At 41.2% G+C, this 13,037-nt stretch overlaps 2 protein-coding genes across 2 annotated transcripts; both read right to left on the bottom strand.

Annotated features, from left to right (window-relative positions):
- Positions 1–416: 416 nt before the first annotated feature.
- Positions 417–3,494, bottom strand: mipb (major intrinsic protein of lens fiber b). The gene is made up of 4 exons (XM_020640835.2): positions 2,697–3,494; positions 2,258–2,422; positions 1,913–1,993; positions 417–1,828 (listed from the first exon to the last, which is right to left on the bottom strand). The coding sequence occupies exons 1-4, from the start codon at positions 3,054–3,056 to the stop codon at positions 1,643–1,645; spliced, it is 792 nt and encodes a 263-aa protein (XP_020496491.1). The 5' UTR covers positions 3,057–3,494; the 3' UTR covers positions 417–1,642.
- Positions 3,495–4,965: 1,471 nt separating this feature from the next.
- Positions 4,966–10,567, bottom strand: LOC109989174 (aquaporin-4). The gene is made up of 6 exons (XM_020640833.2): positions 10,262–10,567; positions 9,636–9,827; positions 8,243–8,404; positions 7,848–8,012; positions 7,361–7,441; positions 4,966–6,837 (listed from the first exon to the last, which is right to left on the bottom strand). The coding sequence occupies exons 1-6, from the start codon at positions 10,274–10,276 to the stop codon at positions 6,622–6,624; spliced, it is 831 nt and encodes a 276-aa protein (XP_020496489.1). The 5' UTR covers positions 10,277–10,567; the 3' UTR covers positions 4,966–6,621.
- Between the last annotated feature and the right edge of the window lie 2,470 nt (positions 10,568–13,037).

Genomic DNA, 13,037 nt, shown 5'->3' with positions numbered 1-13,037 from the left:
TTGAAGGTGGAATTACATTTACAGCTGCAATGAACAAGACCAGAGGCAACTGGAAGATAAACATAAAATGTCAGTTTTAACCACATATCTTATCAAACATGAGTATAATTCCCGCCTATGGGTGAACCCTGTCGTACCCAAACATCTCCTCCCTTCACTACTTCTCCCTACATACTTCAAACTTCAAACCTTTTTTTTACCACTGTGAAAACCACTGTTATTTATATAGTTAATTTTCTTTTAAAAAACATTACTATTTGAAAGTGAGGCTCTCGGTCTCAAACTATGCTCTCACAGATGAGCTCTCATCGCCCCCTCCTGGTCAGAATTATTAAATGCAGCACACATTTTGTCCATGCTCAACAGCTCCACCAAATGCAACTTTAAAAGGAACAAGAATGACCCATACCATGTACCAAGTTTTTATGTTTATTTTCATTGAAAGGTTTTGAAACACTTTGTGCTCCCAATAAGGATCAAAAAATAAAAGGAGACTCAATGTAAAGCTTGCACAGCTGGTCTGCAATGAACAGAACTACTATCAAAGTCTGGGATACAACATTTTCTTTTTGGTTGCGCTGGTTCGTCACAAAGAAGCAGATGTTTTATGTAAAAATGAAATCATAGCGAATACCACAGTGAGGGGAAGAGATTTGATCATGTCTTTAAAACTGTTGACATCATTAACGAAGTTAATAGTACATAACAGGAGAGCGGTAATGAAAATAAACTGAAATAAAAAGTACTGTATCTGCAATCTTGATCACACACATAACACACATATACACACTCACTTGCAAACAAGCTCATACGCACAGGCAGGCGCACACATGCACACGCTCACTCTCACACATATGAACTGCAGAAGTGTCCACACACACTCACACACAAACATAAACCCACAGATAAAATGTAGTGGTTGAAAATATTGAAACCCTGGAAAAATCTAATCGTATCATACATCCACGTCTTGTGTCTGAAGTGCAGAAAACAAAACTAAAATGGAGATAAATCAGATGAATAATGTAAATCATGCCCATCTTCACTGGTCTAACCCAACTTGAAACGACCACAAACCCAGTGTTGCCCCTTCTAGCTTACCCAAATCCCAACCCCCACACTTCTTCTCCACCCTCACTTGCCCCATGCCCTCTTACTCTTTTCATATCATACCCGCATCCCTTAATAATAACTGTAATCCTGCCCCCACACTTCCAACACCTGTCTCCCCAAACCTCTCTGCTCTATTTCAGGATGCTGATGAAGGCTTTGCTGGGAGGAGGAAGGAGGTGGGTTTTGGCAGACAAGGCGGCTGCTGGTTTTGGTTCTGGTCACCATTTATATATTTATATATATATATAAAAGAGAAAAAAAACTACAATGTCCAGTTCAGAATACAGAGTGAAGACTTTTGGAGGTAGAGGAGCCTTGTTGTCTGTTCAGTTTGGAGGTTTTGAATCTGTTTGTGTGTCGGGTTTTACATTGCAAAATTCTTATGTGTTGGTTTACATGCAAGTATTTGAGTTAGTCTTGTGCAATGATGTGTGAAGGCATGGGGGGGCGGTGGAGGTAGGACTGGCATAGCTCAGGGCCCTGTCCCTCATCCCTGGGCCCCAGTCGGAGAAGGGGAGCAGGGGCAGGTTTATAGGGCTTGTGTCTTAAGCTCGATGGGCTCCCCACGGGTGTCCTGCTGGGTCTCGCTCTCTGGGGGCCGGCTGCCCTTCAGTGTGGCGAGGCGCTCTGAGAGGCCCCTCATGCGCGGGAACAGCATGAAATCATACAAGAGGGCACCCATTGCACCTCCTATCATGGGCCCAACCCAGTACACCTGCAGGCAGAATTTTGTTTTTAAATCAGCAGTTTACACAGTGTTAGGTTATCCTTTCTTTCTTTCTGTTATTGCAGGTCTTACCCAGTGGTTTAAGAAGTTCCTGAAGAGCACAGCAGGGGCAAAGGACCTTGCAGGGTTCATCCCAGCACCGGTGTAGTACATCTGCAACCCAAATGATTGTCTTGTTATGGTAGTTTTTCGTTAAATTACTAAATATAATTTAATATCTGAAGGAATTGTGTTCTGCTACCACTTGGTTCTCTCCTTGGTCAAGCTTCAATAAGACATCTACAATTCATTAAAAAGACGCTTTTGTCATAAGCGTTGTACAGCTAATGGTCCTAAAAGTTCCGGAAATCTAGAGCTTCACAGCTTTCTATCACAATATTTAATGCAATAATAGTGCAATGTTTGCATTTGTCTCACCCCCATAAGATGGCCAATGGTGACGGAGAAGCCAATGGAAAGGGCAGCAGACCCCAAGCGTCCATTTCTCCTCTCGTCGGTCACAGCGAAGATGCAAACCACCAGCTGCATGGTGAGGAAAACCTCCACAGTGGTGGCCATTCCCAGACTGATGCCAGGCTGCAGCTAGAGATACACAGATGGAATTTTCTGCTTGTAATCATTGACTTTCTCTTTCATTTCTGAAACACTTTGAGTTATTAGATGCAATTAAACGTCAGGTATTTGTTCATTAAAGTAGTTTTAACAATAGCTTCAACAGTTGACCTGGATTGATTTGACCTGAGCTGATACCAAGATTGGAAACTCATGGATGAAACCAACCCCCACAAAAAAACTTTGACCTCACCTTGCAAACAATCCTACACTTGTTTCTGAAATATCCATAATGAGTTCTTACCGTGTTCATTGCCATGTTGCCCCTCATGTTTCCAGGTGTGACCCCATACAGCACAGCAGCCCCAGCCACTGCACCCAGGCACTGTGCAGCCATGTAGAAAATGGCGCGGAAAAGAGACATCTGTGAGCCGACAAGGTAAGCAAAGGTGACAGCAGGGTTAATGTGTCCCCCACTGATGTGTCCAATGGACTGGATGAGGGTGGCAGCTGCTAGCCCAAAGCACAGGGCCACATGAAGGACATGATGAGGCCCGGTGGTCCAACGCAGGGCAGCACCCATGCCGAAAAATACAAAGAACATGGTCCCGAAGAACTCTGCGAAGACCGCCCGCCAAAAATTCATGGAACGAAACTCCCACATGATGACTGTTCACCAAATGTTCTCCACAAGAAGAAAAAATATCGCAAAGATCAAATTAGGATGAGAATTTATACCTTTAAAGGTCCTCTTTTAGTGCCAAAATAACAAAATTAAGGATCTCCTCCTGTACGTCAGCTGTATGGCTGACCAAAAAAATAAAATCGGAGCCTGCTCTGAGATGAAACAGGATTTTAGAATGTCAATAGACAAATCAACAAAAACAAAAGTCAACTTAGCTGCGTTGGCTTGCCACCTCTGTCTGCCTGTTGCAAAGACATAGGTGTGATGAAATGTGGGAGTAAGGGTGGAGGTCTCAAGTGGGATGAGCTGTCAAGAGGAGGTGTGCATCAATGCTAAAGGGGTGTTTCTCAAGTAGAGAAGGGGATAGACGAAGTGTCTGGTGGACCTTTTAGCCTCTTTGACGGAGGGGAGAGGGCCAGACAGGGGCTTTATAATACCCCCCTAGGGGCCCCAGGTGACGACATAATCCCCCTGTAGGGCCAAGGGCGGGGGGTGGCAGTGCTGGACACCCTTAACCAAACAAACTTAACCCCTCCGTTGCCCCCCCCCCCCCCCCCCCCCCCCCAATAACAGACCGAGGCCCAATGAGAGGTGGTGTATCTGAAAAGAGAATCAGATAAAGCGAGAAAAGGTGTAAATCGATGAGTGGGAGGTGGAGAGTTTTATGATGAAGAGACAACTGGAAGTATTGCGTCTTCTCGTCTCTACAAGTTGGGGAGTGGGACACAAGGAAAGAACAGCCTGCTGGAGAAGAGCAAGTGAAGCTAAGAGGAGAAAGTTTTCTTTGGGGCGTATGTCATCTGTTGGCATATCAAAACTGTCATAATCGAGGGACACAAATGCTGATGGACAAGGACACAAAACACACATGCTTGCACAAAGACACGCACACATACACATATACACACATGCAGATAATACAGTTGGGGCCCCGGACGGAAGTGTCCAAAGCTTACAGCGCTGAACTGACCCATACATTGAAAGGCCTGACCCTGTGAAACTATTGTCTTTCCCAAACATGTGGGCCACATATAGACAAGACAAAACATATATCAATTTAAAACAAAAAGGGTAGCAGCTAGCAAAGCATTGCTTGAAATGTACAATGCTAAAGCTGTAGCTAAGAAGTGTTCAACACATGTATTGCTTCTGTTAATTATGATGTAATATAAATGGAGAAGTTGTTGCATAGGTGATTGTTAGCTCTTAGACCTGAACTTGACATTCCCCTCAGACTTTTGAGTCTTGAAGTCAGTCTATCTAGCATATAAAGAAAAGTGTGGAAAAACCAAACTTCAGAAAAGCAGGAATTCATAAAACACGTGGGAGTGTGTATTCTTTTCCGAGGGGCTTCTTGGAGATGCTCTGCAGACGCTTTCAGTTTGTGGAAGTGTATTTGTCTTTGTGTGTGTTTTGCAGAAGGACGTACGACCAAAGCCCTGAAAGTTCTGTGTGTTAGGAGCTAGGGAAATGGGAGGTCCAGTAGAGCTGACCAGTCCAGAGACATCATCGTTGGTGGAAGTGTGTGTGTGTGTGTTTGTGCGCGCGTGCATGTGTTTGGGGGGGGGGGGGGCGGTTAGAGAGGCGAGGCAGGGGGTGATGAAAGCAGAATGCTGAGCTTGCCGTTTTAACACCCTTTTATACATGTTAGAAAGAACACACACAATGCAAAATGCTGGCTGCAATGTGGCAGTAATTGTGTACCGTGTGTGTGTGTATGTGTGCAAGTGTGTGCGTCTCTGTGTGTATGAATAGTTAATGTTTGAGTATGCTTGCACTCTGCATGAGTATTCAAATCACACTGCTAGATGATAAGATTGCTAACCCAGTTTTTGTCTTTTAGACTGTAAAATACAAAAATGTATAGACTCAAATATTAACAATTATACACAATAAATATTTTCTTTATCATAACAACTGTTTTTTATTACTTAGCACTAATAGATAGGCGCTGAGGAGTGGTGGGTATAAAACCATTACAATGTGAAACATGAGTTTATTTTTGTATTTTGGGGGGGAAAAAAACATATTTCAGTACAGGACAAAGATGGGGACTTACACTCAAACCCCACAAATACAAATAAAGGCTGAGTAATAACATGGAGTTCTGTCTCTTACAAATCCAAACACACAAGAGTGTACACGCTCGTACGTTCAATGCGGTCCATTTTAAAGAACAAAGCTTGTGTTCTATGTGTGGAGCTATTAGAGGTATGAAGGTTCATTTGATTGTGAATAGGTACCACACAGGCATATATATGAAAGAGATGTTAGGCAAATTAAGAGCATCATTGAACCGAGGGAGCAGGACCTCTTTAGCATTTCAAAGCAATCACAAACATGGAATGAGACTGTCAAACACGAGGAGACACAAGGGTGTTTTTCAACATGATTTCAATTTGAAATTCTAATGATGTGCAAATGTGAACTCAACGATACTGGATGCAGCATTATTGGCTACTACTTTAAATTCTCTTGTGACAGGCAAGCATGGGAAACCTGCAGCCCATCTAAATGACGCACCAAGCTTATGAAACAACTATGATGGGGGCCTAAAAGATCTCCTCATATTGTTGGAATTTATAAAGTAAATCTGTGTTTTATTTGACAGAAGAATTTATGTTGTTTTTTTTAGGAACAAATACATAAAGAAATCCTATACTCAATTAAATCCTAAACAGCTGCAGCCTCACTTGGTCTGGTATGACCAATAGTTTTGAATGGCTTTTTTTGCTTATAAAATATTTAGATGTTAAATGTTATATAAAACTTTTCTTTCTCACTCAATCGTTACAGTTGGGTTTTGCTTGGTGACTAATATTCTATCCTAGGCTCTAAGAAAGTAAAGTCTGCGTTTCTCTCACAATTATCAACATTAATTGACAACAGATGAATCGAATTTAGACCTTTATGACCTACAAAAGCAAAGAGGACCATCGGCAAAAAGATAGACTATTTCTAATAGTTCATTACTGCACGTTGCCCCAACAGCTACATTTTTCAGTGCAAAGATTTTTTTTGTTTGAACACGACTTACACACACGTTCAAGACAAAATCAACAGAGATAAGATGTACAGCTTTGTCCAGGAGGCACCAAAATGGACACGGGAGCTTTAAGAACAACATGAAGCGCCTTCTGATCAAACATTAAATGAGTCACATTTACATTTAATCTTCTATTGTTCAGTTGCTCCTCCTAAACTTCAGCCTGCCTCAAATTGTCTCTGAAGGTATAACTCCTTGTGTATATGAAGATGTATCTTTATGACTGGACTTACATTTTTAATTAGCTGTTTTAAACAAAACAAAAATCTATTTTTAAATTACACATTTTCCTCACAATTTCCGCTACTGTATCTTTTTGTAAGTTATATGATTTATTTTTTTAATACTAAATGGGTTCATATTTGAACAATGTAACTTTCACAGCTGCTGGCACAGATGCATCAATGATGAAAACAACTATTGATCTGCACCCAATGCATCTTCCTAGAGAGTCACTGCCATACTGCAGGATGCTTCTATGTAAAAGAAGTTGTTTTCTCAGTTGTTTTCTTGCTTGTTGGCCTGTTTGGCTCTGATGGCGTTCTGTGTGACAGTTGAAAGTGATGATCCGGTCATGCTGGCTGTCTCAACAATCTCAATATCCTTACAGGTCAGACAGGCCACCAGCTTCTGGCGAGATGCACTGAGCGAAAAGAAGAACTCATGGGAAACTCCGGCCAGTATAGCACCGAGCACTGGCCCGATCCAATAAACCTGAAGGTGGGGGGGGGGAAAACAGAATATACTGAGAGGAGGCAGAGGAAAGAAAGACATCAGTATAATCCAAGAGAAATATACAAGCAATAGGTGATTTAGAATAACCCAAATAACTGCTTGGTTTCACACATAAAGCAGTATTTATTGAGACTGCCTTGGACCAATAATGTCACCCTACTTTTAAGTAGTATAAACACAATGTTTGAATTCCCCCTTTTAATTAAAAATGGTGGCAGTGGTCAAGGAGGAAGACCTTGTTGTCCAATCATCAGAAAACTTCAAGATAAATGTAAGGCTAACAATACATGTAAACCAGACATCATAACTACTTAAACAAAGACAAGAAAATGTGACATATCTTGCTGCTCGGAGTATAGAACTGGAGTATAGAAGTACTTTGTTAACTTCTTTCATTGCGCTTGCATCTGATGATACTTCTAAGATGTTTTAATAAAATGGGAAAGTCACTTAGACAGTTGTTACCATGGAGACAGATAATGACTTTAAGCCTGTCTCTCACCCAGTGGTTTTCCCAGAAGCCAGTGATGATAGCTGGACCCAGAGAACGTGCAGGATTCATACTCCCACCAGAGAACCGCCCCTGACACAAAAACAACACGGAAACAAATAATTAATACAATCATTGGTTTATTTTGTACAGTGTGCTGCATTTGACCTCTTTGAAGTTACTCACTCATTTTAATGACCTCTTCATGCCTTTTTAGACGCAGAAGGTTTTTTTGGATTAAGGTGAAAATATCCTCCGCCACAGACACACAGTGTATGACATTGTCCAGTGTACTTACCTGGACACTGGAAGCTCACCTGGTTAAGCGAGTATCATTAAAGTGTGAGCTCTTAACACTGTGATCAGGGTTAAATTACAACCCAGGCCCTTTGATGCATTTGCAACACACTCTCTTCCTCTTACTTTCTTTGCACTGAAATGATATGACAACGAACCAACAATCTCTTGCTTCAATAAAATACCTGAATGGCCTTCTTACCCCTATTAGCACTCCGGCTGTGTGGGCAAATCCGATGGCGAGGTTTCCTGGTTCTTGACTTTCCCTTCGTCGCTGAGCCTCTACAGAAAACACAGTAAAGACCAACTGGAAGGTGCATAAAACCTCTATGCCCAGAGCCTGCGCTGCATTCAGCTCTAACGGAACCTGAGGGAGGTTTAAGAGAAGCAGGAAAGAGGACAACTTTAATCAATCAATCTTTATTTGTAAAGCTCAAATTCATAGCAAATGTTATATCATGACACTTCACAAAAAAGAGCAGGGTTTCTTATATTTTACTATGAGTAAATAATACTATATTTATTTTATATGAGTGGCATTTTTACCAAGAATGACAAAAGATATAAATCGTAAAAACTAATCATCTTAAAACTGACCCTGTTGACGAAGTGCTCTGCTGTGGTTTTGAGTGGCAAGGCCAGGTAGAGGGCCCCAGTTCCCAAAGAAGCCCCCAAACACTGTGCAGCTATATAAACAAAGGCCCGGAGAACATCCAGCCTCCGAGTGGCTAACAGAGACAGAGTCACTGCAGGGTTCACCTGATCAGAAAGAACAAGCACAAACTCTTAGACAAAGTATGATATCATCTATGATGAAATAACACAAAAAGTAAAATGTAATAGTGAAAGTTAGCTCAGTTTATTACTAAGGGACTTGTACTTTCCTTGAATATTTCCAATTCTTGCTACTTTTCACTGCTACACCAAAACATTTCAGAGGAAGATATTTTACTTTTAGTTCTTTACATTCATCTGGCAGCTGTGATTAGTATTCACTTTTCTTATAAACTGGTATAAACTGGGTTGTGACTCCTCACACCATCAAAAACCAAGTGTAGTTGTAGCAGCTTGACAGTTGACACACATTTCAGGGGTCTATGGTCCAATTAAATAATGCTTATTTGGCCAAGCTCCTAGTTTTGGAGAGCCCTTGACTGGGTAGTGGCCCTTCAGAAAAGGGGTAACAACAGTTTAAGGTATTTTCCTGAGGCTACATGTGCTCTCATATTTCAAGCTTTCTACATGTAAAATGTCTCTTTACAAATAATTGCTCACATAAAGTTCTATTGACATCATAAAAAAAAGATATTCCAAGATATATTTTAAGTTTTGTATGGTTTTCTGCAAAGAAAATTGTCTTCATTCCTTCACCTTTTGCCCTAGCTTCTGAGTCTCACTTGAAGTCTGTATTTGAAAACATTCCATTTAGAGGATTGTTTGAAGATGAAGATTAGCCTATGATTTGTAAGCAGATTAACCAAATAGAAATTTCTCCTGTACTTTTCTCATATGTTTTCATAACTCTCCCAAAGAGGTCAAATTGTGCAATATTTGAAAATGACCAAAAAATCTGCACAGATTTGAGTATTTGTTTTCTCTTCTTGCCCCATCTTGTGACCTTGTTTGGGACAAAGGTCACAAGACGGGACTATACTACCTGACTGTAAATAGTATAAGCAGTTTCAACTAATACTGAGTAAATTAAATGGATGTCTTGGTATTTCGTTATAATAATGTAATATATATATATATATATTATGGTACAATATATTATGATTTAATAATATAATCACATAATGAGCAATAATTGCAACAATGGGTAATCCTTTTTTTAGACTCTAAACACATCCAACTAAGGTACTTAGTAACTTGTGGTACTGTTTTTTTTTTTTTAAGTAATGACTACATCACAAATAACTGCTGTGTTACCGACAGAAAAGGGTTGGTCAAATAAGTCATTCAAACGAATGTTTGCCTATTAGATACTCACCTGCGCCCCACTTATTTCTCCAAAACAGTGTGCCACTGCAACAATCACCACTCCCACTGCTATAGCTGGGTAAAGGGGTCCCACAGGGCCCTCTCCTAGGCCCGGAACTGATGCCCCCAGCACAGCACTCACTAAAACCAGTGTGCCCAGCAGCTCTGCCATCATGGCACGCCAGAACTGACGACTGCGTAGCTACACAGGTAAAGCACATAAACAAACGTGATGTATTTGTTGATTGTAGTGCGCTTCTATCTAGACTTTATGCTGATGATTATGTTTATCTACTGCTATGAAAAGCTGCAAAACATTTAAATGACATCACTTATTTGATCTCTTAATGTAAAACAAACAAGTCCATTTAACTTGTATATTAACCATTTAAAACCCTGGATATTAACACTATTACACATTTTCTTTGATGTGTTCTTGACAAAAATGCATTAAAATGCTAATGCTAACATTAACACTTCATAACCATAATGGCTTGTAAGAGTGCAGCTTTTCTGGAACAATTCAAAATACCATATAATTCTCACATAAATTAGGCACTTTTTCTTAATTTAAAAATAAATAGATATGCAAATCATTAAGATTTTAGCACTAAGGTATTGAAATAACATGTTTACCTCATGCCACGTCATTTCCACCTAAATGAATATGTTATCCTCAGGTTTATGCTATCTCTGTAGGTCCTTCTGTCTGTCCGTCGGTCTTTCTGTGAAGGTTTCAGGGTCTGAGGGCTTCAGGGTCTCTGCCTCATCCGTCAGCAACTTGTAGAGCCTGAGAGGTCTTTGATGAGATAAGCCTCCCACCTCCCCTTTTTCAGTCTCTCTCGCTCTCTCTCTCTCGTTCTCTCTCTATCTTTCACCTTACCCTCTCCTTACCCAGCACCTCCGGCCCTATCAAATCGTCCTCTGCACAAACATTAACAAGTGGGAGACCTTCAAAGGTGTCTCTCCAAGGTTTTTCGTATAACACTGACCCGATCCCACCCACCCACCCCCCCCCCACCCCCTCACTCCCATCCTGCCGACCTTGAACAATTTAATACATCTTCAGAAAATCATCATGAGCCTTTCACTTATCCTTAAACTCAAGTGATTGTGGCCACTTCAGAGGCTTGCACAATGGTTGAAAAAATGCAGCGAGGGCATAACATAATATAACCACTTGTGACAAAGGGTGACATAACTTAATCAGATTTATAAAGCACTGCAACTAATGTGGAGCATTTAGAGTTGACGTGCCAGCTGGAAGCATCTGAAAGCTTTGAGTGATGTCTGTCAGTCAGAGACGGGGACAAATGCTGCATACGAGAAGTATCTTGTTTAAAATGAAATGTATTTGCCATTGTGATAAAATGTAGAAATACAAATAAACATGTACATTCTTGTTAACTGAAACCTACTTTTGTAAGCATTTAGTAGTCTCAATATTTGCCAATTCCAGACCACATGTATTTGATAATTACTGACTGCTCTTTTTATTACAAATCACCAGATCTTTGTTTTGACCACTTTAGTCCTTTCACATCTCTGGCCTCCTCTGGTCTTACAATTTTTAAAACTGGGGCGCCGTAGGCCGAGTGGTTGGGGGTTGTACCCCATGTGCAGTGACTGTGGTCCTCGAGACGGGCGGCCCAGACTTGTGGTTCCTTTTCCAGCATGTCATTCATCACTCTCTCTGTCCCTGATTTCCAACTCTATCCACTATTCTATCTCTACAATAAAGGCATAAAAATAATTATTTAATAGAAAGAAAGAATTCTGAACCCTATTCCAGGAAAACAGGTACTGAGAATGTTTGCCCATTAAGATAGTTTAATGAATAGACATGGATGCTGGGGGGGCCACAGAGAAGGCATATATCAAAGATTCTGGTGTCATCGGCCCATCTAATGTCTGTTCATCTAATGGCATTTAAGAAATAGGCTTGCAGGACCCCACTGTATACCTCCTAGTAAACTGAGTATTGGCATCTATAATCTATATGAAGGTTTAAAGCAGCAAAAGGAAGCGAGGTGAAGTAGAATTTATTATAACAATCTCAAACACTCAAGATCCAAATCTGGGTCAACACAAAAATCTGTAAGCCAAAATAGTTCTGCTTGAGTTGAAAACTAGAGTACAGCTGATTCTTATGGAAACAGCATAACACAGTTCCTGGTAGCCTGCTAGCTGTAGTTATTGTAAGCCCCCGAGGCACGGAGCACAGGACAGATGTAGGTTACCTTCAGCTCAGGTCAGGACGATAACTTGCATATTAATGGAGATGGCTAAGACAGTTCTCCTCATCATCATCATCAGCCTTATAGTCCTCATTAACATTTGTTTGGCTTCACATTGTTTTCATCCCGTTTGCATTCTCATTTTAGAATTAGCTGCACCACAGAGTTCACTAATTTGTTAGAGATAACATACAGCGGCCCAAAACGCACAATCTACAATCCACGATCTTCAACCCATCTTCATTTCAAATCACAACATGCATACATATTAGAGAATTTGTGGCTTGTCCCTTCTTGTTCTCCTGTTGAGCTGAATTGCACTTGCACGTCCTGAGCACCTGGCACCTCATTTTCATATCAATTAGAAGAGAACGGACCACACGCGGCATTTCGCCATCAAATATACTTAGATGTAAACAAAAAACAATGTCTGTCTGTCTTTTTATAATGCCTTTAACAGTCTAGGTTTGAGGGGAGAGAGAGGGGCTTTCCAGCTAAGAGTAGCAAAAGAAAAACAATCAGAATCAATGTGCATCTTTCGCTAAACCGAAAGAACTAGAATATGATGTCCTCCCACCCACCTTTCTGTCCCTCCACAGTCTACTTATGAGGTCCTGCTCTGATCACCATGGGGACAAACTCTTTCATGATGCTGTTACCATAGCACCTATTGTGATGCTGCATCTGTGCATGCTTCTATTTTCAGTCTTTCATTTGCAACAAACACGCACCTTGTGATGATGTGTTACAATAAAAAAAAGGCAGAATTCCTCCGATAAACTGACGATGAAAATATCCACAATAACCAACAAGTCTTGGTTTATTGCCAACATCTGATTATTGATGTGTTAAACATGTAACTGCCCCCCTCCTCCTCCTCCTCCCTCCTCCCTCCTCCCATTGCAGCAGGAATATCAAGGCAGTGGACATAATTTTGGTAGCAATATTCTGCATCGAAACAGACTCCAGAATGAACTGGTTGCAGGCTTTGAGGGGGGTTGTGGGGTTCTGGCGAGCCCCCATTATGCCGTGGATCACCCCCTCCTCTCTACGGCAACTGTTTAACCGTTATCCCCCCTTTTGTGGGGCTAAGCCTGACTGTGTGGAGTGTGCTGGGCGGGGGGCACACTGGAACCTGCTGGCGTGGGGAGTTTTCAGCCCCCTTCGCGCAGAGT

Source organism: Labrus bergylta, chromosome 12, assembly GCF_963930695.1.
Source record: "Labrus bergylta chromosome 12, fLabBer1.1, whole genome shotgun sequence".
NCBI lineage: Eukaryota > Metazoa > Chordata > Actinopteri > Labriformes > Labridae > Labrus > Labrus bergylta.
This window is presented reverse-complemented; position numbering and strand designations above follow the sequence as displayed.

Coding starts and splice junctions, on each gene's coding strand:
- mipb (XM_020640835.2), bottom strand. CDS start 3,056: ATGTGGGAGTTTCGTTCCATGAATTTTTGGCGGGCGGTCTTCGCAGAG. Junction 1,994..2,257: donor CCATTGGCCATCTTATGGGG/GTGAGACAAATG, acceptor TTTGGGTTGCAG/ATGTACTACACCGGTGCTGG. Junction 1,829..1,912: donor GGAACTTCTTAAACCACTGG/GTAAGACCTGCA, acceptor TTCTGCCTGCAG/GTGTACTGGGTTGGGCCCAT.
- LOC109989174 (XM_020640833.2), bottom strand. Junction 8,405..9,635: donor GAGAAATAAGTGGGGCGCAG/GTGAGTATCTAA, acceptor CTTTCTGATCAG/GTGAACCCTGCAGTGACTCT. Junction 8,013..8,242: donor CAGAGCACTTCGTCAACAGG/GTCAGTTTTAAG, acceptor AACCTCCCTCAG/GTTCCGTTAGAGCTGAATGC.